Source organism: Pantherophis guttatus, chromosome 1 (assembly GCF_059756535.1).
Source record: "Pantherophis guttatus breed Tessera chromosome 1, ASM5975653v1, whole genome shotgun sequence".
Taxonomy (NCBI): Eukaryota; Metazoa; Chordata; class Lepidosauria; order Squamata; family Colubridae; genus Pantherophis; species Pantherophis guttatus.
This window is the reverse complement of record NC_142063.1, coordinates 180,371,171-180,397,711: the sequence shown is the minus strand read 5'-3', so window position 1 is coordinate 180,397,711 and position 26,541 is coordinate 180,371,171. Positions and strand designations below refer to the sequence as shown.

At 43.0% G+C, this 26,541-nt stretch overlaps 2 protein-coding genes across 35 annotated transcripts in view; one reads left to right on the top strand and one right to left on the bottom strand.

Moving 5' to 3' along the window:
• HDAC4 (histone deacetylase 4) overlaps positions 1-26,541 on the top strand; it is a 555,425-nt gene that overhangs the window by 58,373 nt on the left and 470,511 nt on the right. For 17 of the 34 annotated variants that reach the window (XR_015732045.1, XR_015732047.1, XR_015732046.1 and 14 more), the window contains one exon: positions 20,208-20,442. The exons of the other annotated variants lie outside the window; for them this stretch is intronic. Coding sequence is in view for 13 of the 17 variants with exons in the window: in XM_087885457.1 (XP_087741583.1) it covers positions 20,421-20,442 (22 nt within the window). In the remaining 4 variants the exon portion in view is untranslated. The remainder of the gene's footprint in view (positions 1-20,207; positions 20,443-26,541) is intronic. 34 annotated transcript variants of the gene reach the window in all.
• LOC148116646 (uncharacterized) lies at positions 49-9,984 on the bottom strand. The gene is made up of 7 exons (XM_087894935.1): positions 9,446-9,984; positions 9,004-9,274; positions 7,648-7,780; positions 6,350-6,558; positions 5,170-5,290; positions 3,077-3,550; positions 49-54 (listed from the first exon to the last, which is right to left on the bottom strand). The coding sequence occupies exons 1-7, from the start codon at positions 9,966-9,968 to the stop codon at positions 49-51; spliced, it is 1,737 nt and encodes a 578-aa protein (XP_087751061.1). The 5' UTR covers positions 9,969-9,984.

Here is a 26,541-nt window from a genome sequence, read left to right as displayed (position 1 = left end):
ACATAATAGGGGTGACAAGGTGGCAGCTGACATTCTGTCCTCCTTGTGTTAGTCCTGGAAACGGAAAGGAACAGAAAAATTAATATTTAGCATGGCTTATCAGGATCCTGGGCATGGGACCTCTGCAAGATATTAGGTGCCTGCATCCGTTGGGTGGCCACCCATTTGGCTTCCGATGAGGAGAAATGTTTCCAAGAAATCAGGTATTGGAGTTTGCCCCTATGTAGACATGAGTCTAAAATTTCCTTCACTTTGTAATGTTGCTCTCCCTGAATGATGAGGGGTCTTTGTAGTAAGGAGGTTTTGGCCACGTTAAATAGACTACAGTGGAAGATGGGGTGAATCCTCCTAAGGTTTTTTAGTAATTTTAGTTCAACAGTTAACAAGGTTAATAATTTTTATAATGGAGAAAGAGCCACAAATTTAGAACCAAGCTTTCTCGAAGATTGCAGATATTTGGTAGACTTATAAACTTCACCCCCACACGAAAGTCCTTTTGCGGGGCTCTCTTTGTCAGCATATTTTTAAAAACTTTCTGTAGCCTCATGTAACACCTGGTGGACCAGTGACCAAGTAGTTTGCAATTGCTTTATCCACTCAGGGAAAGGCATTTAGGCATTTCTTGGTTCCAGCATACAAAGTCTCTACCAGTTGCAACCTGGAAATGCTGCTATGTGCTATGTTGTAATACACCAGGGGTGTCAAAGTGGCAGCCCGCGGGCTAGGTGTGTCACATGCAGGCCATGCCCACCCTTGCTCCGTGAATGGAAAAACATTGTGAAACGTTACATGACGACAATGTGATGAGGCGAGTTTGACACCCATGTTATACACTAATTCTGCAAATGGGAGTAATTCTGTCCAATTGTCTTGCTGGTAATTGACAAAACATCAAAAAATATTGGTCCAATACACCATTGTTACATTCATAGACACCCATAGTTTGAGGATGATGTGAGGAACTTAGACGCTGGGTAGTTTTCTAATAATTTCAAAAAATGCCTATCAAAAATGAGAATTGAACCTGCACTCCATGATCACTTATGATCCTCTTGTGATCCCCATGATAAATGTGTTGGATGAAAAATTTTGCCAGGGTTCATGCAGAGGGGATCATTGGCATGCTACAAAGTATACTTCTTTGGAAAAAGGATTGGTGGTAACTCAAATTAGAGTGTTTCCAGAGCTTTCCTGTCATCCAACAATGAAACCCATGGAGACCTCTTTCCAGGGTGCTGAGGAATTAGCCACCTGCTACAATAGCTTTTGCTTTTTGCCCACTAGCCCTTTTACAGCAGCACAGATAGGATAACAAGCTATGTAGTTGGCTGGCATGTAGAATTTACAAGGCATCTCCTAGAAAATTCTTCCCCCCGGGTAAGTACTTTAACATAAAATTAAATCGATTGAAGTATTGTGTCCACCTCACTTGTTTAGGGGACAGCTTTCGGGTTTTTCTCAGTGCTTCAAGGTTTTAATGATCTGTCCAGACCTCGAAAGGAGGCAACGGGAGCCCCACCAGGTCTGCTCCAGCCATTGCCGATGCCCGAGAGACCCTTGGGAGAAATTTCCATGGATTTCTTTTTTTTTATTGAAAAAGTTTTTCAAATACAAATTTTTTCCCCCTTCTTTTTCCCCCCTCCTCCCTAACCCCCCCTCCCCTCCCTCTGTGGCTTCTTCAAAATAAAACCCAAATTATATAGATTATATAATTATATAATACTTTACCATCCCCTTACTCCATCCCCCATATGCTAACCCTTTCTTTCTAATAATATTATTATATCCCCCTTATACTATACATTTCAAAATAACATTCTACTATAACATTATATAATAACTCCTAATTTAGCATAATAATATTATATCTCCCAGTTTGGCAATTTCTACTCATAATCTACCCTTTTTCTGCCCCCCCATACATATATCTCTTAAATCAAATCTTTTATGTATATTAATATAACATTTCAAAGCAACCTTCCACTATAAGACTATATAATAAATCCTAATTTAACATTTATTCAATTCATAGTCTACCCATTTCCTCTACCCCCATCGATATATCTCTTAACTCAAATCTTTTACATATATTCATATCTAAACATAATATCCCTTTTCTTAAACTAAACAATCAATAAGCTAACCTGTCTCCACCCACTTTCCTACAAAACTACCATACTTAATAATTCTTAATATCTTTATTCTTCTGCCCACACCTAAAAAATATTCCCTTATGTAAATAAAATCCTCTTAAAAAAGACTTTAAGCTTATAATCCATATGATATCTTCTGTAATGTCTTTCAGCTGGATTGTTAACTCCATCACCCATGTTAGAGTAACATCACATCCTAATTCCAACAGTATGTTCAGTATCTTCAATTACCATTTGCCCCCATCAATAACAAATATCTTCTAAAAAAAACCAAAAAAAAAAAAACAACTACCCGAGTGACTTTATATTTATATTCCATATAGTGTCTATAGTGGTGTCTTTCATCCAAATTATTAATTCCAACCACCGTAATAGGGTAACAGCCAGATCATCTGTGTGCCCCAATTCCATATCTCTCTAGCCTTGTAGCTCAGCATAAACGTAGTACATTTATCAAAGAATCCAAAAAAAAGATAGTTCCAATCCATTCAGTTTAAGGCCCTTTTCACATCCCAAAAATACAGCACTGCAGAGGTCTGTCACTCTCCTCAGGATAATATAAACCAATACTTTGCCTCAACTATCTTTTCATATATTCAATCATCTCTTAAATAACTGGCATTACACTGTTGTTTAGTTTAAAAGTTTTTGTTTTTGTGAGACCTGCTTCTTCTTTTCTTGACTTTTTGTGGGTTAGATCTCCATCCTGATTTCCTTTCTATAAATTGTATATCAACTGTTTGGTTTTCATGCTGATCTATAACTTGATCTTGTTGGTTTTGCTTTTGTGGCTTAAATCTCCATTCTGGTTCTATGAGTTGTATATCAACTGATTGATTTCCATGCTGGTCTGTAACTTGATAAGTCATCACATTAGAATCCAGAGCCGCCTCTCTTGTATTTATAAGTAGTCCAGCTGAGACCTCTGAAGGAGAATCCAGAAGTGGCTCATCTACAAAGACCTCTGTAACTTGTTGTTTTTCCATTACTTCCACCTCCTTCTGCTTATCTTGAATTTCTATCTCTTGTTGATTTTGCTTTTGGAGAACCTTGTAGTAAAATTCTTCCGCTTTTTCAACAGTATTTAGCTGATATCTTTCTCCTTGATATCTCAATATTATACCAACTGGAATGTCCCACCTGAATGAGATGTTTTGTTTCTTTAGCTCAGTCACCAAAAATCCAAACTTCTTTCTATCTTTTAGCATCTTAGGCGGCAACTCTTTATATATCCAGATCTTTCTTCCATACAATTGTAGAGTAGAATTAAAGGATTTTTGCACAATATCATTTCTTATTTCTTTATCTGTGAAGTAAATCACCACATCTCTAGGCAATTGCCTTTGCTTTGCAATCCAAGAATTTATTCTATAGGCCTTGTCAATCTTACAAGATACTTCCTCAGGATGAACCTTTAAAATCCCGGCCAGAACTTGAGCAGATATTTTTCTTAAATCATCTCTATTATTTTCCTGTAACCCTCTCATTCTCCTGTAGTCGGGCACGGGAGTCAGGATGGGTGGAGACTTGGTTGAGTTTGATTGGACCGGGTCTGCAGAATGAAAGAAGTCCCTCCTCCTGATGTAGCTGTCAGTTTTTCGACTCGGTCGAGTTTGGACCAGTCGTGTCTAGTGACAGCTCTTCAGTTTAAAAAAAAAAAAAAGAAAGAAAGGGGAGAAAACCTCGTTAAATTGCGTCTGCTGGCAGCCTATTCCAGCGTGTGAGCTTGTTTCGCTCCGCTGACGACAGATCGGAGGTCTGATAGCCGGCTGGTAATCTTCGGCCATGCGCACGAGTTCGCTCCGCCGCGTTCGGCCTTGCTAGCTCTGGCGGCGCTGAGAGAGCGATCGGACGGCAATTTGATTGACAGCGGCTGCTGCGCACCCCGAGCGCTCCGTTCTGTAAGTGACATGGCCGGCTGGCAGGCGCTTCTTTAGAGCAGCCCGCATGGTTCGTCTGGGTCCTTTCTTCCCGTGCGGAACACGGACGACTTTGCCGGCTCTGAAGGGCGATCGGACTGCGTTTAGATTGACAGCGGCTGCTGCGCGCCCGAGCATTCCCTTTCTGAAAGCATCCTTGCCGGCTGGCAGGCGCTTCTCCACAGCGGCCCATGTGGTTTAGCTGGGCCTATTTCTTCCCGTGCGGAACACGGACATCAGCTAGCGGCCCCTCAGCATGCGGGATTCTACGCCTGCCTTTATAGTGCTTCGACCGGCTGGCAAGCACTCACGAGCCCCATTTGGCCAGTTTCAGGCTCCTACTCTACCACAGTGAGTTACGGCCTCGCAGGCCATCGGTGGGTCCTTATCTGATTTATTCTCGGATTATTCTCCTCAGCGGCCATTTTATAGCCCTTCTAAAATGGCGGACGCCAGGGCTCATGGTGATCCCAAGACAGGGAAACGCTCCCACAAACGAAAGGGTTTGCCAGGGGAATCCTCCTTAGCCTCTATTCCCAAAAAGCCTAGAGCCCAAATATCTCAGGAGGCCCAAATGTCTAAGGATGAAGAGAGGCGGCACAAGGCCATAGAGAAGGCCTGTAACAAAGCGGCATCCTCATCCAAGGTGCAGTCTGACACATTAACTGTCCAGGCCCCTTCAGCGGAATCCATTCCTGTGGAAGCTAACCCTTCATCCATCCTGGAGCCTAATCTGTCTCCTGATATTTCTGTCACGGATGATTTTATTGCTCCTGATACAGCAGTACTTTTCTTCTCCGGGAGAAAGCAGCTACAAAGTCGTATTTCTCCTTCTGATGTTCAGGCACATCAGGATATAAACAAGATTTGGGGGGCAATGGAGTTTTCGGTGGACGCCACCTTAAATGCCGCTAGGTTTTCCGCCAAGGCCATTGGTTCGGCAGTTACAGCTCGTCGGCTACTCTGGTTAAGATCCTGGCAGGCGGATGTTCGCAGTAAGTGGCGCCTAGCTTCATCTCCCTTTGCGGGCGATAAGTTATTTGGAGCCTCCCTTGAGCCTCTTCTTATCGAGACTAGGGACCACCGGAAGATTTTACCGGCCATGACTCGTCGATCGGACAATCGTTCATCCGGTTCCTTTCGTAATCAGTCCTTTTGAGGTTCCGACTCAAGCTTTTACCAGCAGAGATCCCACCATTCCGACCAACAGAGGGGATCCTTCAATCGAGATAACCAGGTCAGACAGGGGTCCAGATTTCCCCCCAGGAGGGCTGCCCGTGGGGGTAGAGGACGTCCCTTCCGGAGGACCTGTTAAGAGTCACGGGCCTTCATGGCTCGGGGGCCGTTTGGCTCTTTTCTTCCCTTCATGGGAAGCATCGGTGTCTGATGCTTGGGTAAAGAATACTGTTAAATTTGGTCTTTCTCTAGAATTTGTTTCCATTCCCCCTAGTAGGTTTTTACGTTGCCCAGTTTCCCTTAATCCCCTTAAGAGGGCCCAGGTGGAAGCTGCCATCCGTCACTTATTATCTATTCGGGCCATTCAGCCAGTCCCTTCTAGCGAACTGGGCGAAGGTTTTTACTCTCGCCTCTTTCTGGTCCCTAAAACTTCAGGAGGATGGCGCCCGATCCTTGATTTGAAATCATTGAACCGGCACATAACATACCGCCGGTTCAAGATGCATTCCCTGCAAACTATATTACTCGGGATTCGGGAAGGAGATTTTTTATCATCTATAGACTTAACAGAAGCTTACCTCCATGTTCCCATCCTGTCCGACCATCATCGGTTTCTCCGCTTCTGTTATAATAACAAACATTATCAATACAGGGCTCTACCCTTTGGTTTGTCCTCGGCCCCTAGAGCCTTTACTAAGATAATGGCAGCTCTCATGGGCTACATCTCGTCCGTCCCCATCAGAATCTCCTTTTATTTAGATGATGTTCTCATATTATCCCGATCACGGCAGCAAGCACAGTCAGATATTAAGGTCACCCTGCAGGTCCTCCAGGACCATGGGTTCTCTATTAATTGGGATAAGAGCCACTTAACCCCTACTACCCGCATTCAGCACCTGGGGGCGGTAATTGATACCCTTACATCAGAGGTCTTTCTATCACCTGACCGAATTGCCAGCCTGCGGAAGCTAGTTTCCAGTATACGCGGACAGAGGTCATCTTCGATCCTTTCCTTGTCTCGTCTTCTTGGCAAAATGGTTTTAACCTTTGGTATAGTCCCTTGGGCACATTTGCACTGTCGGGATTTACAATGGCTCCTACTTCTCTTTCAACGCGCACATAGGGACACGTCGGCCACAAGATTGGTTCTGCCTCGGCCGGTACTCCGCTCTCTCTCCTGGTGGACATCGGAAGTACTGCTCAAAGGCATCAGATTTCGGGAACCTCAGCCCCTCCTCCTCACGACAGACGCCAGTTTGTCCGGCTGGGGTGCTCATTTGGGTACGAACCTGACTCAAGGTCTTTGGTCTCTTCGAGAACAACAAATGAATATCAATGTGCTCGAACTTCAGGCTATCTTCCTTGCTCTAAAGGCCTTCAGGGCTCATGTCCGCCACCGAGATGTCCTTGTTCTAACGGACAATGTTACTGCCAAAGCGCATGTGAACAGACTCGGGGGGACCCGTTCCAAGGCCCTGATGCGGGAGGCTCAGCACCTGGGATACTGGGCAGAGAGACACTTGACTTCATTACGGGCAGCTCACATCTCAGGGACCCAGAACCGAATGGCCGACGCTCTCAGTCGGTCAGCCATGGACAACACGGAGTGGTCTCTCACTCCTCAGCTATTTCAGGAGATAATCCACTGCTTTGGCCGACCAACGGTAGATCTCTTTGCCAGCGCGTCCAATCACCAACTCCCGCGCTTCTTCGCCAGGTTCCCTTGTCCGGGAGCGGAGGCGGTGGATGCTCTGCTGACCCCTTGGCCACCCAATCAACTGCTGTACGCATTTCCTCCGGTCAACCTTATCCCCAGGGTGTTACGGAAGCTACTACAGGAACGGGCAGAGGTGATACTGATTGCTCCCTTTTGGAATCGACGTCCCTGGTTCGCCGATCTCAAATCTCTGTCGGTGTAGGATCCGTGGCGAATTCCGGACGACCTCATCGTCCTCGTTCAAGGACAACTGGAACACCTGGACCCGCACTGGTTCCAGCTCGCCGTATGGAGGTTGAGCGGAGCCTCCTAACCAAGCTCCCTCTCTCCGCAGGGGCCATATCCACGATTCAGGCATCTCGGCGGGCTTCAACTACCCGTATTTATGAGGCTACCTGGAGGGCCTTTTCTCTGTGATGTGACAGGCATCACCATCACCGTCTTCAGCCTCGGTCATGCTGGTTATTAAATTCCTCCAAGATGGCTTTGTCTCAGGTCTATCGCCCAACACGTTACGGCGCCAGGTAGCAGCTATTTCTACCATTTTGTCGAACCCCTCTACGGGTCCGGTATCCAAAGATCCACTGATACGCCAATTTCTTCGCGGAGCCTCCAACATTAGGCCACCTACTATTCACAGATACCCTTCCTAGGATTTGCCAACGGTCTTAGCGACGCTCACCGGTCCTCCTTTCGAGCCTCTGCGGGATGTTTCCCTGAGGCATCTCTCCTTTAAAGTGGCATTCCTGGTGGCGGTCACCTCCGCCCAGCGGATTTCAGAGATGGCGGCCCTGTCCATTCGTAAGGAACTCTGCCTGTTCCACCAGGATAGAGTGGTGCTGAGACTGGACCCCTCCTTCGTCCCAAAGATTAATTCCATTTTTCACCGGACCCAGGAGGTGGTTCTTCCTAATTTCTGCCCTTCCCCGGGCCACCCCCAGGAGAGACGTTGGCACACCCTCGATGTCCATCGGGCCCTTAAGGTGTATATCTCTCGTACAGCTTCCTTTTGTCGTTCCGACGCATTGTTTGTTTCGTTCCTGCCAGCGTTTTTGGGCTCAAAGATTTCTTCTACCACACTGGGTCGCTGGATTAGGGCCTGTATCTCTACTGCTTACGAGGTTCGTTCTCTTCCAGTCCCGCGCAACGTCACCGCTCATTCTACACGGAGTGCGGCCACATCCGTGGCTTGGTCCACCCGGGCTTCCATCGATGAGATCTGTCGAGCGGCGACTTGGGCCTCTCCGACACCGTTCATTCGCCACTACCGTTTGGACAAATACGCTTCGGCAGATGCAGCGTTTGGTTGACGGGTGCTGCAACAGGTCCGGTCTGTCTCCTAGTCCCGGGCCGGCCGGCTCCCTCCCGACTGGACACATGGCTTTGGTATGTCCCATCCTGACTGCCGTGCCCGACTACAGGAGAATGGGCGTTGGTTCTTACCTGATACGCCTCTTCTCTGACTGTCGGGCACGGCAGTCAGCCCCACCCTGCTTGGGGGCCGGCCCGTGGCGTAATCGATCTCAGGGAGGGGCGGGAATTCTAATTTTCTTCCTTATCGTCCTAGACACGTCTTCTGCAGCAACTTCCTCCTTTATTGTCCTAGACACGTCTTCTGAAGCTACTCCCTTGTCTCAAAACTGACAGCTACATCAGGAGGAGGGACTTCTTTCATTCTGCAGACCCGGTCCAATCAAACTCAACCAAGTCTCCACCCATCCTGTTTCGAGCATGAGAACCCGGCCTTCCTGGTCAGCAAAAACCTGTTGGGATTTCATACATATGTCATACATATACCACTATCCCTCTTTTTTTTTGACCTGCTAATGAGGTATAAGTTTTACCCAACGCCCGGCATTCTAACAAATGGTTTTGATCTTTTTTTATATGAGTCTCCTGCATGCAGACAATATCATACTTAGCCTTTCTTAATTTATTCAAAATCCTACTACGTTTATTAGGAGCATTTAAACCATTAATATTTACAGATATCAAACGCACTAATTCCCCCATTTCCTTTTTTCACCTAAGTTTTTACTTTCCCGCTGTTATAGCCTTCTTAACTGTTTGTCTTGTCTCCCTCTGAGGTGCTGTTAATTCCTCGACTTTTCGTATTCCCCCGCCCTTCTTTCCCGCCTTTCCTTCTCTCCTCTCCTCTATCTCTTCTTCCTCTTGCGATTCCTCCAAACTTCTACTTTCCCCTTCTCCTTCAACATCTAATTCTGACAAATTAAATTGTTCCATGAATTCTTTTGCTTCTTGAAGACTCCGAATCCTCACCTTCTTATCCCTCCATGTCATCAATAAACCTTCAGGCAATAACCAACGATACGAAATTGCATTTTTCCTCAGGAAAGTCGTCAAAAATTGATATCTGCGTCTCTGTTCCCTTACCCGACGTGGGATTTGTTTCAAAACTATCATCGGTTGGCCTTTATATGTAATAGTTTGATCCCTTGTTCATTTATAAAATTCCTCACACAAAGCTTTCTTGTTAAAACGAACATGAATTTCCCGAGGAAGATTGTTCCTTTTTGCGTAACTAGTGAATACTCTAAAGGCCTCATCAATATCCCGTTGGATCATGAGTCTATCTGCCTCCAAAGTTTCTGCAACTATTTCTCCTACAATGTCATCCAGTTTTTCCCCTTTCTCTTCCGCCACATTCTGTATTCTAAGGAAAAAAGAAGATCTCTCCATTTCCAGAAAAATTATTTCTTCTTCTAAGTCTCTATTTATGGTTATTTGTCTCTTCTCCCAACTGTCCATCCGTCCTTCGCATTTCTCCGTCTTCTTCTCTATCTCCTTCATTTTTTCCTCTTGTTGTATTAATGTCTGTCGTATATCTCCCAGTTCACTTCGCATCTGTTTAATTTCTTCTTTAACCCCTCTCATTTCCGCTTTCACATCTGCTCCCAAGTCCTCAAAGTTCTTAGATGTCGACTCCTGGTTTTTAGCCATTGATTCCTGGATGGCTTGTAACATATTTTGAAGAGCCTGCATAGAGGGCGTCTTCCCCGTCGCCGACGTATCTTCCGATGTTCTTCTAGAAGCTAAATACGTTGAATTTGGGGTTACAGCGGTAGGCAGAGAGATAATTTTCTTATTTGTTGTAGTAATAGTTGAAGATGTAGACATAACTGAAAACAACCACTGTTCCTCTACTCTTTGTTGAATAAATATATCAATCAAGTCTTTTAAATCAAATAAGTTAATCCATCAGCTCTTGATATATCCAAATTAGTCTATTTTCAATGTTTAGTATGAGGCAGTGTATATATATCTTTTTCCCGCCTCCTTTCCTTTCCTTTCTTTTCCTTTCCTTTAGTTGTAATATCCCAATCCACCACTAGGTGGCAGTACAAGACCAACCAAGGGCAGTCTCCGTCTTCAGCAGTGGGGAAAGAAGAAAAAAAATATCAAATCAAGTCAAGATGTGGCAAAAGGCTCGCCTCTTCTGATAATGTGACAAAGAGAGAAGTAAAAGAGAAAATCTCACTATGTCTTCAACAAGATCAGTCAATTATTCCTCATCCAACAGACAATATATTCAAATAAAAAAGGGAGAAGATGAAGTTTTGATAATATAAAAGTTCAAAGGGAGATCAATAACTGCTTCTGAGGGGGAAATAACAGCTAGCAGCAAGAAGTTTACAAGACAGCCGTTTCTCCGTTTCAGCCGCTCCCCCAGTAAATGGCAAATCTTATATGTTTCTTAGGCAGGAGGTTCAGTCAGCTCTGAGCTAACTTAGTAAAGTAGAATTCTTACACCACGCTGGCGGGCTCCCCTCCAGTTGGTATAGTCACGATTTCGGGGCGATCCCACGCCGCCCTCTTTCTGCGCTGGTATCCTGAGAAGAAATCTGCCGGCATGCGGGAAGGCCACCTCCTCGCATGCCCTGATGCCTCCCCTTCTTCGCAAGCCTCTCCACGGCTCACGATGGCGCAGGAACAACCGCCAGACACAGAAAAGGGAGAACTAGGATAAGCAGCTACACAATTCCTAGTCCTCCATTTAGCATGACGCAACTGGAAGCCCTCGTCTCCACCCATCCTGACTGCCGTGCCCGACAGTCAGAAAAGAGGCGTATCAGGTAAGAACGAACGCCCATTCTAACCGCAAATTCTGTGAGCCTGTATTGCATCATTGTAACTTCTTTTTCAATCCCTTGCTTTATATCTTCTGCATTGTAAGTCTCGTGACCAGCTTCCTTTTTAGACTTTACTTCTAAACTATTGTCTTGAACATTTATCAAATCATTTTCAATTCTTTGTATTTTATTGTCCAGATTATAAATCTTATCATCAACTTCCTCCATTTTAGACTCTAATAACTTGATATTTGTATCCATCTTTATAACAATTTCTGAAAAAGCATTAGTCACTGTCACAATCTTTCGTTGCAGATTATCATACTTTAGTTGTATCATTTCTTTAATTTCCTGCCTAAATTTTTCAAGATTCTGGTTCACAGTCTCGTGGTATCTTGCCATTTCCTCCAGGACAAATTCTTTTAAATTAAAGCCATTCTGCTGAGTCTGTAAACTCAGTGTCAGGTTTCGGGGCTATCTTAAATAAACTTCATTCTCAAGCGCAAAGTCTCTAATGAATCACTTTTATTTTAAGAATAGCAGAATCCGACATTCCTGATTCAAGTTGCAGCCAAACTGGCCCCTCCTTCCAACCCCCTCCTCTTCCGCTCTCCAACCCCAATGTCCCATTGACCATCATGCAGATCCATCTCTACATTCCGGCACGTTCTTTTCACAGGAATGTGGCCCCCACCCTCGACACCCAGGAAACACTATCTGTAACATACAAAAAACTAGGTAAAAGTTCATCTCAGCAATAAATCAAGCTTCTGCTCTATGCTTCATCTTGTTCATGTCAGCGCTGGAAGAGAGCCTAATTTGGAACGCTGACATCCGGCCCCTCTCCCTTCACTTCTGCGACATCACCTATCCCATAGGGAAAACACAACAAGATTAGTCTCATCAGCCCCTCCTTGGCTGTGCACCCCCCCGGCTTTCCCGGGTGGTCTGCATGGAATTTTGCTATAAGGCGATCAGCTTGAATGTTTGCGCTCTTCACCCAGGAAGCCTCTGACAATGGGTAACCCTTCCATTTAATTAAGTACTGAAGGCGCCCCCTGTGCCATCTTGAATCAAGAATCCGCTGCACTTCGTAGTGCGTTTGGCCCCCAACAACCAGGGGCCCAGGGGGTTCACGTGGCGTTGGCCTTAAAGTAGACCCCACTACAGGTTTTAGAAGGCTACTGTGAAAAACGGGGTGAATTTTCCCCAGAAGCCGTGGCAACTGCAATTGCACTGTAACAGGGTTGATTATTTTTATTATAGGAAATGGTCCTTTAAATTTTGGGCCCAATTTCCTGCTCGGGAGTCTAAGTCTCAAGTACTTGGTGGAGAGGTAAACTTTCTCTCCCAGCTGAAATGGTCTTTGGGGAGTTCGGTGCTTGTCTGCTTGTTCCTTATAAGATTGAGCCGCCTTTGCCAGCGCCCTCTTAACATTCTCCCAAGTTTCTCTCAACATTGCCATCCAGTCGGTCAAACTGACTGAGGAAGGGGGCAATCGCTCTGGTAGGGGAGGCAGTGTCCCAATGACTCTCCTGAATTCACGGATATGCTCTTTGATGGGCTTCCCCTTCTGCATTAGGTTTCTGAGCTCGTCTTCCACATAGGGGTCATCCTCCTCCTCCTCATAACGGGCTCTCAATAGTTGCAAGAACCCATCCGCATCTTGCAGCTGGGGGGGCCTGTTTTTATAGAGGGATGCTGACCATCTCTTTGCTTCTCCCTCCAGCCCTTCCGAAATGGCATTCACTAGGGCTCTGGGGAAAGGGTAAAGGTGTCCAAAACGCTCTATGTATATCTCAGCTGAATCGAGGAATTGGGCGAGGTTGTCTGGGTCACTGTCGAACTTCCCTCTGAACTGGAGTGGCTCCTCCCTCTCTGCCCTCTCCTCTCTGTGCTGAGCTCTGGAGGGCCGGCCTTGGTGTTGATAGTCCTCTGCCTCGTCTCTCATCCTGGGGTAGGGAGGTGCTGCCTTGTCTGGGCTTCGCTGCCATTCCCATCCCCAGCTCGCCCTTCCCAATTCACTTAGGGGTTTTTCTTTATCTTTTACATTTGCAAAAGAAAATTCCACCTCTAAGGCTTTTGGCACAGTCCCCGGGTACTTATCTGGCTCACGTTTCTTTGCTTGAAGTTCTGCGGGGAGGGAAGGCGGAGAAAGTTGAACCTTTGTATTTTCCAAGTTGGCTGGGATCACGACCGCTTCTGCTCCTCCCGTTTCTTGAAGCAGGCTTTCCTCCGAGAGCTTGGCTTCAGCCATAGTCCGTCCGACCAGATGTCTGGGAGGGAATGGGATGATTTAAACTCAGCCAGCCTGGATTTGGAGGAGAGTTTGGCTGTCTGTCAGGTTTCGGGGCTATCTTAAATAAACTTCATTCTCAAGCGCAAAGTCTCTAATGAATCACTTTTATTTTAAGAATAGCAGAATCCGACATTCCTGATTCAAGTTGCAGCCAAACTGGCCCCTCCTTCCAACCCCCTCCTTTTCCGCTCTCCAACCCCAATGTCCCATTGGCCATCATGCAGATCCATCTCTACATCCCGGCACGTTCTTTTCACAGGAATGTGGCCCCCACCCTCGACATCCAGGAAACACTATCTGTAACATACAAAAAACTAGGTAAAAGTTCATCTCAGCAATAAACCAAGCTTCTGCTCTATGCTTCATCTTGTTCATGTCAGCGCTGGAAGAGAGCCTAATTTGGAACGCTGACACTCAGAACTTGTTCACATAATTGTAAATGGGGGAACACCCCCCCCCCGCTGCTTGTTTGTCAGGCTTTATTAGTTTTAACGCCATCCTGCCACACAAACTCTTTTTAAAGAAAGAAAACTTTTCCCCAAGCAAGATCAAGTACAAATCTCCAAGAAAAAAGAAACTTAAAATAGATATTTTTCTTCCAGATTCTAGCCAGCACTGTTTATTCCGCTACTTTGTAGCTTGTTACAGAAGGACTTTCGCTTTTGGCTTTCTTCTTCTCAAGCCTCAGCAGTCGCCATTTTAAACTTTTTTTTTCGTTCACTTAAAAACGCTTGTAAAATCATTAAAAATACTTGCGATTTAGGGTCCCAAGTCCAAATCTCGTCCTCTTTAATTAAACCATCTGTTAATTTCGTTGATTGGTCTGGTCCCAGTGCCTGACTCTGCAAAAAGGCAGAGTTCTCCCGAGCAGCCCGGAGCAGCGGCGAACGGAAATAGGGAGCCACAACCTGCTCGTCCCCAAGAGTAAAAAAAGAACTCTGGGGACTTCGCAGAGGGCTCTACCTGCCCTCGCCTGCTCTGTCTCACATTTCCTTCAGGAAATGGAGTTTTTCGAGCCGCCTTTCAGATGTAAAGGCGGCTCTTTACAGGCAACGGGCCTGGCGGTCTCAGAGGACCGTCTGGCGGCGACGGAAGCCAGACCGGAAGCCTCGATTTCTTAATTGATTTGTCTCCATCTTCTGGGTTCATGACAGTGTTTGTGATAGTAGACCTGCTTACAGAGATTGCATGTTTCATCCCTTGTGGTTTGCCGACAGCCCGTGCCACAACTTGCATGTTCATTTAACATGTCTTCTGGCTGCACAGCCTACCTGACAGGTCATTTCGGATACGGGGGCTCAATTTATGGCAGAGTTCTGGAAAGGGCTGCTGAAGGCAGTATGTCACAGAAGTGAGTACATCCCCTCACATTTTGTAAATATTTAAGTATATCTTTTCATGTGACAACACTGAAGAAATGACACTTGGCTACAATGTAAAGTAGTGAGTATACAGCTTGTATAACAGTGTAAATGTGCTGTCCCCTCAAAATAATGCAGCACACAGCCATTAATGTCTGAACTGCTGGCAACAAAAGTGAGTACTCCCCTAAGTGATAATGTCCAAATGGGGCCCAAGTAGCCATTTTCCCCTCCCATGTGATGCATTAGTGTTACAATGAGCAGGTGTATTAAATTTGGTGTTATCGCTCTCAATCTCTCATACTGGTCACTGGAAGTTCAACATGGCACCTCATGGCAATGAACTCTCTGAGGATCTGAAAAAATGAATTGTTGCTCTACATAAAAATGCCCTAGGCTATAAGAAGATTGCCAAGACTCCGAAACTGAGCTGCAGTTGGGTGGACAAGACCATATAGCGGTTTAACAGGACAGGTTCCACTCATAAGAGGCCTCGCCATGGTCCACCAAAGAAGTTGAGTGCCCATGCTCAGCATCAAATCCAGAGGTTGGCTTTGGGAAATAGACGTATGAGTTCTGCCAGCATTGCTGCAGAGGTTGAAGGGGTGGGAGGATCAGCCTGTCAGTGCTCAGACCATACACCGCATGCTGCATTAAATTGGTCTGCAGGGCTGTTGTCCCAGAAGGAAGCCTCTTCTAAAGATGATGCACAAGAAAGCCCACAAATGATTTGCTGCAGACAAGCAGACTTTGGACATGGATTCCTGGAACCATGTCCTGTAGTCTCATGAGACTAAGAAAAACTTATTTGGTTCAGATGGTATCAAGCATGTGTGGCGGCAACCAGGTGAGGAGTACAAAGACAAGTTTGTCTTGTCTATAGTCAAGCTTGGTGGTGGGAATGTCATGGTCTGAGGCTGCATGAATGCTTCCAGCACTGTGGAGCTACAGTTCACTGAGGGAACTATGAATGCCAACATGTACTGTGACATACTGAAGCAGAGCATGATCCCCTCCATTCGGAGATTGGGCTACAGGGCAGTATTCCAACATGATAACAACCCCAAACACACCTCCAAAATGACCACTGCCTTGCTAAAGAAGCTGAGGGTAAAGGTGATGGACTGACCAAGCATGTCTCCAGACCTAAACCCTATTGAGCATCTGTGGGGCATTCTGAAATGGAAGGTGGAGGTGTGCAAGGTCTCTTAACATCCATAAGCTCCGTGACATCATCATGGAGGAGGGGAAGAGGACTCCAGTAGCAACCTGTGAAGCTCTGGTGAGCTCTATGGCTCAAGAGGGTTAAGGCAGTGGTGGAAAATAATGGTGGCCACACACAATATTGACACTTCAGGCTCCATTTGGACATTACCACTTAGGGTGAAATCACTTTTGTTGCCAGTAGTTTAGACCTTAGTGGCTGTGTGTTGCGTTATTTTGAGGAGACAGCACATTTACACTGTTATACAAGCTGTATAGTCACTACTTTATATTGTAACTCAGTGTCATTTCTTCAGTGTTGTCACATGAAAAGATATACTTAAATATTTACAAAATGTGAGGGGGTGTACTCCTGTGACATACTGTATGTCTGTCGGCGCATCATCCGGAAACAGATGGTGGAACCGAGAAAGTGATCAGAATTCTGGAACAATATCTGTGCTGCTTTGTGAATCAGAAATGGGAAATTGGGTAGACTATCTTGCATTAGCCGAGTTTGCTCTCAACAACTTGCAACACTGCAGATGACACCTTTCCTGGCCAGTGTTGGATAACATCCTAATTTTTTCCCCCTCATGCAACTCGACTCGCCAGTTCCTGCAGCTAATGACTATCTTGCTGAATTACAGGCTGTCCATCGATCGATGCAACAGCAAGTGGATAAAGCCAAGGCAGATTATAAGAAAGACGCTGATTGGTCTCAGTGTGATATGCTGGCATTGGCTATGGGAGATCAGGTATGGCTGTGAACCCGGCACCTTCCATCCGACCAGCATGTCAAGTAATTGGATCACCGATACCTAGGCCCTTCCCCCATTGAAGCATTTGTTAACCCAGTTGCTTATCGCCTGGCATTGCCATGCACGCTCAGAGTACATCCGATCTTTCACTGGTCCCTCCTGGTTCCAGAATGACTGGCCTGTCCACTCCGCTGACCAGAATGTCCCCCATCTGAACGTGTGATGGAGACAGCTCTCTCGAGTACAAGGTTGCCAGCATCCAAAATTCCCAGTGGCTAAAGGCAGTACTTGATTGAGTGAAAGGGCTATGGACAGAGGAGTTCACATGGGAGGATGTGGCCACTGTGCATGCTCCTGTTTTGGTGCAGGCATTCCACAAGAAGTTCTCTTCACGGCCGCATTCAGACTGTCAGAACCAGGCAGAGGTCGGCGTCACATAATGTAACAACTGCTTTGTCCAGAACTGAAAATGTGAGTGTATGCTCACATTTGTGGAGCTGGCAGTCGAATCAGATGAATCAGAGGAGGTGGAGGGTTTACATCGGAGCCTGTGGAAGGCTCTGAGGAGCAAGAAGACTCAGAGACAGATGCAGAGCAGGGCCCCTCTACTCACGCTCAGGCAGAGACAGCTGTTTTCAAGGCTTGAGCTGAGTGAAGGGAAGGAACAGCTGGGGCTTGTCCCAGATGTGCGTATGCACAGAGAGGAGAGCAATGGAGGGCTCTCCAGAAGGAGATGTTAACAAGCCCCTCCCTGGCTGGAACATAAAGAGGAGGGATGTGGTTGCCATCGCTAGTTGCCATTGGCAACCATTTGTGCTACAGGAGATTTACCTCTCGTTGAATTTCCTTGCCAGGATTTCTTTGCCAATACCCAAGTTAGTCAGGACTCTGTGTTGGGATTGAAATGCTAATTGAACCTCCCTGTGGGGAACTCAGAGAATTGCAATTAGCTCAGCCGGTGTGAGCAGAAACTGCTATTGCTTGTTGAAACATCTAAGGCAGTGGTTCTCAACCTGTGGGTCGGGACCCCTTTGGGGGTCGAATGACCCTTTCACAGGGGTCGCCTAAGATCATCGGAAAACACATATTTTCAATGGTTTTAGGAATAATTTTATGGTTGGGGGTCACCACAACATGAGGAACTGTATTAAAGGGTCACAGCATTAGGAAGGTTGAGAACCACTGATCTAAGGACTTGTTACCTGGAGTTTTTTCTGTGAATGCAGCTTATTCCCGCCTTGTAAAGGGGTTTTCCTCACAAGTCAGAAGTTGAGTAGTACTTGCAAAGGCTGGGTCAGAACACTCAAGTGTGAATTGTTTGTCTGAGGTCTGCCAGTAGAATTTCCTCCAGATTGCACCAAGGTGATTTTTCATCTTTTGCCCCTCATTGAGGGCAATGACCCATTGTTGGTTAATTAGTTTAACATCATACCAAGATTTAGCCCATTTTTGACAATTTGGCTAGGAGAGCAACACATATGTGATGTGATTCTCTGCCATTGTCCTTAATATAAGTGTTGGACCTGGCTTCATGTATGGGATGAGGGGTTGATTCTGACAAAAGCATGTGTTTAAAGGCTTATGAAGTTAACTTTGGGGAAGTCATAATAATGCTGTTAAGAGTGAAGGGAGAATGAGTCCTTAAGGAGAGACTTTGAAAAAAGATTATACAGTCCTGAGATAAAGGGAAAGTTTGAGAAAAACTATCTCCATCTTGATATTGTTTAAGCATTGGGAAACTTGGACAGGCTTTGAAGATTTTGCTAGTCTTCCTTACTGCAATAAAGAACATTCATGGAAGCCCTGATATGCCTTGAAGGGCTGATAGGGGAGCATTAAACTAGAACAAAAGAAGGCTGGCAAAAGCCCAGAAAGAAATATATATTAGAGAATGAGCCCCCCCCCCCCCCCCAAAAAAAAAAAAAGCAAAATGCAAAGGAAAAATTAGCAGACCAGGATGGGAACAAAGATTTGCAGATTTACACAACGATGTTGATTATTGTAAGGAGAATGAAGGAGTATAATGGTAATTTATTTGATTTCTTTCCTGCCTTTCTTTCAGGAACTGAAAACAGTATTTTATTCCTTCCCTATAAAGTTTTGTACATAGGACTGAAATAAAATGAGTAGCCCAGAATAAACAGGGAATTTCTATATTTGCATTTGCACTGGATTTCTCTGGCCTAGTCTAGCACTTTAAACCACTATACTACACTGAATAATTTTAGAGGTAATGAAAGATGGAAGAAAAGATGAAAATATAAAAAATGCCGAATAATTGGTTACAAAAGTTATGGTAGTTTTTAAATGAGAAAATAATTAAAACTGTGTACTGCAAGACATCAAATGAACACAGGTGATCTTCATGAAACTTCCTTTTTAAAATTTTAATAAAGCAAATAAAGAAGAGGCACCTATTTCTATTCTGATAAAATATACTTAATAACAAAGAACATATTATTCCAGTAATTCTCACAATTATTATTTGAAAAATATAATATAATACAAAACAATACAATACAATACTCCATGAACTGTTTGTATATGTTAATACTGTTGTAGAGCAATATGCTTTCCCCCTTTTTCATAAAAATAATGTTTATACCATGAATGACATGAAGCAATAAAACAATTTTCTCACTTTTTGGTGTTGACTGCTCAGCTTAGTAGTGGTGTCAAGAATTTACCTTGTAAAAACAATACATTCAGATTTCTTTTAATTGCTGATTGCCTGTCTTAAGGTGGTAGTGTGATCTTGGAGACATTAGACTAAACTGAGAAAAACTAAAATAATTTTTGAACAAGATGGTGATTAATCACTTTTGTATTGTTGCCAAGAAAAAAAACAAGGATGAGACTATGAAATCTGAAGGTACGAACTAGAAGAATACTTTTTAAAGTATTCTTCCAGTTAAGTATGTGTATTGCTCTTCCACAAAGTACATATTAGTTACCACACAAACATCCCTGTCTGTATCACACAGTGGCACAGTGTAACTAATGTGTGAAGCCATTATCTAGTTGATGTGTATATACTACCATATCATTGTGCCAATAATTAATGTTAAATAAAACCTAAAATACCTTTTTTTCCAGGACAAATCGTTTTCTTCAAAATATTATTTTAGAAAAACCATTTTCTTCAATTCGGCATCTTGGTGGCTAATGATAATAGTAATCTGAAGGTCACAGATTAAGGAAGGCTAGGCACTTAACTATAATTTGTTTTGTTTTGAACAGGAAGAAATATAATAAGAGATACAAAAAATACTGTATTGAAAGAAAGTACTGGCTAGTGGCAGGCCCTTCCAATGCTGCTCTTCCTTATTGAGGGAGAGTACTTAAAGCATGGCATATTATGAAAGAGCAGGAGCAAAAGAAAAGTAGAATGTATAGGGAGGGAGGGATACAGGTACTTTCTATTTGATTACAGGTATTATCTTTATACTTTGTCTATGGTGGCATACCTTCTTAAATACAAATTTTCTTTGTGTAAGCATTCAAATTTATAAGACTTTTTTTTACAGGTATACATTTTGAAAACAACTTGAACAATCTACTATTCTTCTGGATTGCGTTGCTTTACAGAATAAAATGTTTTTCTGACTGAGAGTTTATCTAATGGCTATGAATCTGCTTACTGGATATACTTTCTATGTTCTGGAATACTGAAGCTCTTCAAGTCTATGTGGAAGCCAGCCTTTGTCATACTTAATTAAAGAGATTAGATTCTGCTAGCAATGAGTTCTCAAAACCATTCAGGTAAGATTAAAAAAAAATCAAGTCTTTTTTTGTAAAACCAAAAAATTGTGGAAAAATTACATGTCCTGAGAACAAATTAGGTGTTATCTATTCTCTGGATATTAAATATCTGGAATGAAATAAGGGACAAAGGCTTACAGCAGCCAGAATGTTTTATTAGAATAAATATATAGAGAAGTGCTACAGGATAGTATGAACAGTGACAAACGGATGTAAGGAATTCTGATTACCTGCAGGTCTAAGATGGGCATTTGCCAATTGACAAGGCAAGTTTCTTAGCTAAAGAAAGGCACTAATACTTTATGTGCTAAAGCAAACATTTATTACAAACATGCAATATTAATTGTTAAAATAAAAAGTGAAACATTCTTTTCCAATATTTTGATAGAATAGGGAGTTTGGATATCAAAATTGTTTTGAACTTTTACACATTTAAAAGTTTGGGTGGTAAGTTATACACTTAAGAAACATCAGAACAGAGGCTTTTGGATCTTGAGCAGAATTATCCAGTACATCTAAAACACACACTATAGGTCAGAGCAGAGTCATTACACTTGGCACCCAATTAGATTTATTCAGCAGGTTCTCTTTTGAGAGATCAGAAAAAAATTAACAGAATCTGTAAAGCCACTTTTATAAGTTCTTTACTGAAAGGTGGTTGAAAAATTCATTGAAACATACTATGTTTTTCAGTCGAAGTTCCTCTAGTGGAAATCTATTTGATTATGTACATTGCTTTGAAGAAGGGTTATCTTGTATGTTAGCTATAATTAAATATCTTGGGGGTTGGCCCAATTTAATGACATGCTGTGCAGGTCTCCTTCAAGGTGTTGGGAACAATTTCTTTTCAAACAGAAATATAGGTAGTTTTTGATTTATGATAACAATTGGGACTGGAATTTCCATTGGTAAGCAATGGAATTAAAAACATTACCACATACTAAGTGACAACATTCCCTGCAGTCCCTGTTGCCACCATAAATAATCCCACTGTTAGGCAAGGCAATTTCTTATCAGTTTCCTAGAACCAAAGTCAGTGCAAATGTATTGCTTAGCTTTCCCACAACAAGTGGAAAAGTAAAAAAAGTGAGTAGGAAGTTGCAAATTCCAGGGATGGTGGTGGTTCTGCTGGGTTGGGGAGTGAAGAGGCATGGTGAGGGTCTGGGAGAATGGATGAGAGGGATGGTGTAAATCTTGCTGCATGGAAGTGAAGCAGAGGTGTAAGGAGGGTGCACAAGAGGTGCAGGAAGGGTGCATGAGGGTACAGCATGGGTTGGGAAGTGTGTGGTGCAGTTTTGTCAGAATTTGCAATGGTTCAAGTGGGTACAAAAGAAACATTGTCGTGGAGTGCGTGGAGTGTGGCACAGGTTGAGGAGTGTGGCACAGATCGAGGAGTGTGCATGGAGATGCAAGTGTAGGGGTGGGAATGGCCAGTATGATCTTAGCATAAAGGGCCTGAGGGAGGTTGTGCAGATGGGAGAGACTTACCACAGTGACTCCCTGCTGGCTTCCCCACTGACTTTCTTGGGGAAGCAGCAGGGAAAATTTCAAATGGCAGTTATGTGATAGGGGGACACTGCAATAAGTTATAAGTGTGAATTGGTTGCCAAGTATCCAGATTGTGATCACATGACCACAGAGGTGCTGCGATCGTGGGAACTCTGAGGATATTGTAACTTTGGACAAATGGTTGTAGATGGAAGATTATCTGTGTACTTATATATACAGAAGTATATATTTCTTTTTATTACATTATTTTTCTCTTCACTCTTGTTTTTTTTCTTGCGTTTTTAACTTCTTTACACTCTTTAGTTTATATTTGATTTTACTATTATAATCAAAATATTTAATAAAATTATAAAAATTGGGAGGAAGTTGTGCGTTCCAACTATAGATAGTCCTAATTTAGTGATTGCAATTGAGACCAACAGCTCAATCATTAAGCGAAGTTAAAGTAAGAAGGTTAAGAATATGGTAATAGGAAGAGCAAAAGAATAAGAAGTAGTATTCATTTCATCTCTCTGACTAATTCATTATTTATCATGAGTTGGAATAATTAGAAAACATGTTTGGAGAAAGCAAAACTAAGTAAATATTGTGTAAGACTTTTTTTTTACATATAACAAAAGAAACTCTGTCAAGGGAAAAGAAGAAGAGGAATGGTGATGAAGAATCAGACTCACATCTCAATGAAATATATAAGAAATTGTCAGCTCAAATGATAGGAGTGAATAGTAAACTAGAAGACAATAAATGATGATTCAGATTCGGAAAGCAATGACCCAAATAAAATCAACTAGGCAAGGGAAGAGATCCGTTGCAGCCTACATTCAAGAGTTTCGGAGCCTAGCTGATTGACTAGTAGACTGGTCTCAGGCAATGCTGATCAAGTACTTCTGAGATAATTAAACCATGAGATAATCTTCACCTGTCTATCATGAGCACAACCTCCACCAGTGGTGCATGTTGGCTGGTGAGGTCGAGATTGACTTGGTGGCATTTCACAAGTGCACTAGCCAGGGCCTATGAAAATCTTACACCTCAGAGAGGAAGGATTCATCCCGGATGAGAAAAGGGAAGCCCAGCCCTAGGCATCATTTGTTTCCAATTTGGCAAAGATGGCCACTGAGAGGCCGATTGTTCTTCCCAGTCCCAAACTGTAAGGATCGCCTCTCCTTCCAACTTAAGAAAGTACGAACTCTTGAAACGTAGTTGTTCAAAAGGATTCTTTTATTAAGCAGAAGTGAAAACCATCCAGCTAAAGCACAATCTGAATGCCCTTAGACAAAGCAGTAGGATTAAAGTGGTAGAGACCCCTCCCTTTAGGTCAGAATGCAGATTTCAGCCAATACACAAGTGTGAAGATGTTTTCTTTACTATTTCCTTTGAGAACCCGAACAAACATGCATTCCCACCACTTCCCTTTAAAGTGAGACAACCCACATGGCTATCATATAAATTCCTGCAGGTAAAGGGAATCTCAGGCTTCCTTGGCGCCAGGATATAGGTTGTAAAATATCTGATGACACAGGCCATGCTAGTAAATCGAATCCAAGTCCCCCCTTCCTCCACTTGAATGGCAGTATCACTTTTAGGGATCTAAAAAGTCCTCACTCATGAAGCTCCCAAGAAGACAAGCAACCTTTAAACCCCAAGAGGGAGTGCTAAAAGGGATTGAGATTGTAGAGTTCACCTCATCCTCCAGTGATGGTGCGGGAACTCCGATCAAGGTAACAAAGTTGAATGAAGATAGCGACAGTGGAGGAGAAGATGACCCTATGGTAAGTAGCCCCCTAATCCCAGTGATGATTAGTGTAGAATTAATAGTGGCTTCTTTGGGGTGCAGTAGCATGATGACAGCTTTATTGGACTTGGTTTTATCCATTGCCTAGTTAGCCCAATGTAGTGGAGAGGCTTGGTCTGTGACTTCGGGTGTTCTTCTTTCCCTTACTTGTTTTTAATGATGCCTTTACAAGCAATAGTGTTCGGATCTTTTTGACTTGCCAAAATGCATTCCAGGTGTAACCCTTCACACCAGGAATATATTCCGCTTCAAGCTGTTTACATAGTGGGGTGGGGAGGGAATGGGGATTTTGCAGTAACCTTCCCCTGTCATGCCACGCCCACCAAGCCACACCCACAGAAACAGTAGTAAAAAAATTTGAAATCCACCACTGCATAACTCCATCTTAATATGCCATTCCTGGTATGTGATGTTTTGCATATATACAGAGAAAGAAGCACTCTTGTAATCTTTTACTTTTAGGCTTGCTGTCAAACATCAGCCATAATACTAATGACTGTTCTGAACAATAGGCAGGTTGTATTACACGAATGGCTATTTTATATGTGAAATTATGACTGAAATATTTCTGCACCTAAATTGGTTCACACTTTCAGGAAGTTTCTCCTTAGTTTTAGGTTGCTTCTCTCTTTGTTCAGTTTCCATCCATTGCTTCTTGTTTTGCCTTCTGGTACTTTGGAAAATACATTGCCCCCCCTTCTTTCTGGCAGCCCCTTAAAAGCCTGTTGCCTATCACACTTTTGGGCAAAGTATGTGAGCCATTTCCTCCTTTCAATGGTCCATGAAAGTGCATCTGCAGTATGTAGATAATAAAGTTGAAAAAAGGTGAACAACATTTTTACAGAATTATAGATATGTTGAGGCTGGGTGTGACAAGGAATGGCTGGAAGGGGAGGGGCCAGGCGAGGCACTGTTTGATGTGAGTGACATTGAGTTGGCCACGCCTACCCAGTCACATGACCAAGCCATGCCCACTATTACATGACCACCAAGCCACACAGCCACAAAATAAGCCACACCCACAGAACCGGTAGTAAAAAAATTTAGAACCCACCCCTGGTATGTTTTCAGTGAAATGATAATTCAGACACTCTTGTGTTCAGATGACATTCAAGAGAGAGCTGGTGTGCAAAATATCATTGATTTGAGGGGTGCAGATGATGACGTGCTGGGAGATTTTTCTGTGTGTGCAAGAAAAAAAGCCTTTAATCAGTGCCAGAGCATCCACTCTGCTGGAGCTGATTGACTGGTCTGAAGGTGTATATGAGCCACCTGTGACGTGCAAACTGACTATAGTGGAAATAAAGAAGTTCATTGACAAAACAATGCAAGTACCTCAGTGTCCCTGTCATGCCCAATCAATAGAGAGATGTGTCACAGGTCACAGAGGCAGCAAGCAGAGTATATACACATAAGAAACATGACAGTTATATCAGAGGCTAAGAAACAAATCGGTGGCTGATGTCGAACAACGAATCAAAACAAGACTTGAAAGTCGCTTAAATATTTTTGTAACTCAGATAATTGTTTTCTGGTGTTAGTTTCTGATTGCATGGATTATTTTTTGCTTAGATTCATGCAGAAAAAATTATAATTTTTGTAGCACAAGATGTAATTTTGAGAAGATAAAGTTAACAGTATTACAAGAGACTTTTATGGGGTTACAAGAGACTTTTATGGGTATATAATCAGACGTGGATTTACCATACCAAGCTAAACATTATGCAATTACAAAAATAACAGCAGATTTGAATTCTTGATGTAAAAACACATATTTTTAAAACCCCTAACTAAAAAAATGTGCAAAAATTAATTTTTGCCTGATTAAGTAACACGCCATTGAGCTATGTCAGATGCTTGGAGGCTAAAAATCCAGATTAGGAGACTACCTATATTTTTCAGCCAGAGACAAAATAAAATAATTTATGTTCTGGGTCTCGAAAACTGTTTATAATCTATTGAGAAAGTGCAAATTTGTCCAGAGACCTATGTACCATATTTTGCGGAGTATAAGATGCACTTTTTTCTCTCCTAAAAGAGGCTGAAAATTTGGGTGCGTCTTATACTCCAAATGTAGCTTTTTCAAAGCTTTTTTTCAGCCCTAACGAGGCGCTAGCGAGTGAAGTGATCTTTGTTGTTTGCCTGCTTTTCTCATTGCTTCTCTTTCCAAAGATCAGTTGTGCTTTAGAAGCTGTTTTTTATCCCCAAGCAGAGGATAAAAACCAGCAAACTAATGTGCTGAAGCTGACCAGACTAAGGACGCCAGCCAGATGAATACCTGGTAGGCAGATTTTTCCCCCTATTTTCCTCCCCAAAAACTAAGCTGCATCGTATACTCCGGTGCGTCTTATACTCTGAAAAATATGGTAGATCATAATCCAATCTAATCTAATGGTTTCAAGGAGAAAAATTACCTTTTAGATATATTTAATTGTTATTGACATCAAAATACATTGAAATTTACCAGATTATTAATTTAACAACTTAAATTTTTATATTTTTCTATATAAAAGAACACGTTAAATTTAACATGTATTTTAAAATACATACTTTGTCAGCTGTTTCTTTTTTTCTTTTTAGCATATAACTGAATATATATTTTTAGGATTATATTCTTATTCAAAGTTACATTGTTCGTGTGTGTGGGAGAAAGAACAGGAGATATATTATAATTATTTTTCTTAGTTGCAACACCTAATCAATTTTGGCAATTACAAACTGGTAAACTGGATTGGATTTGTTTAGCAGTTGGATGGGAGACCATTGACTTGTAGGCAAGGACTAGGAAGTTAAAA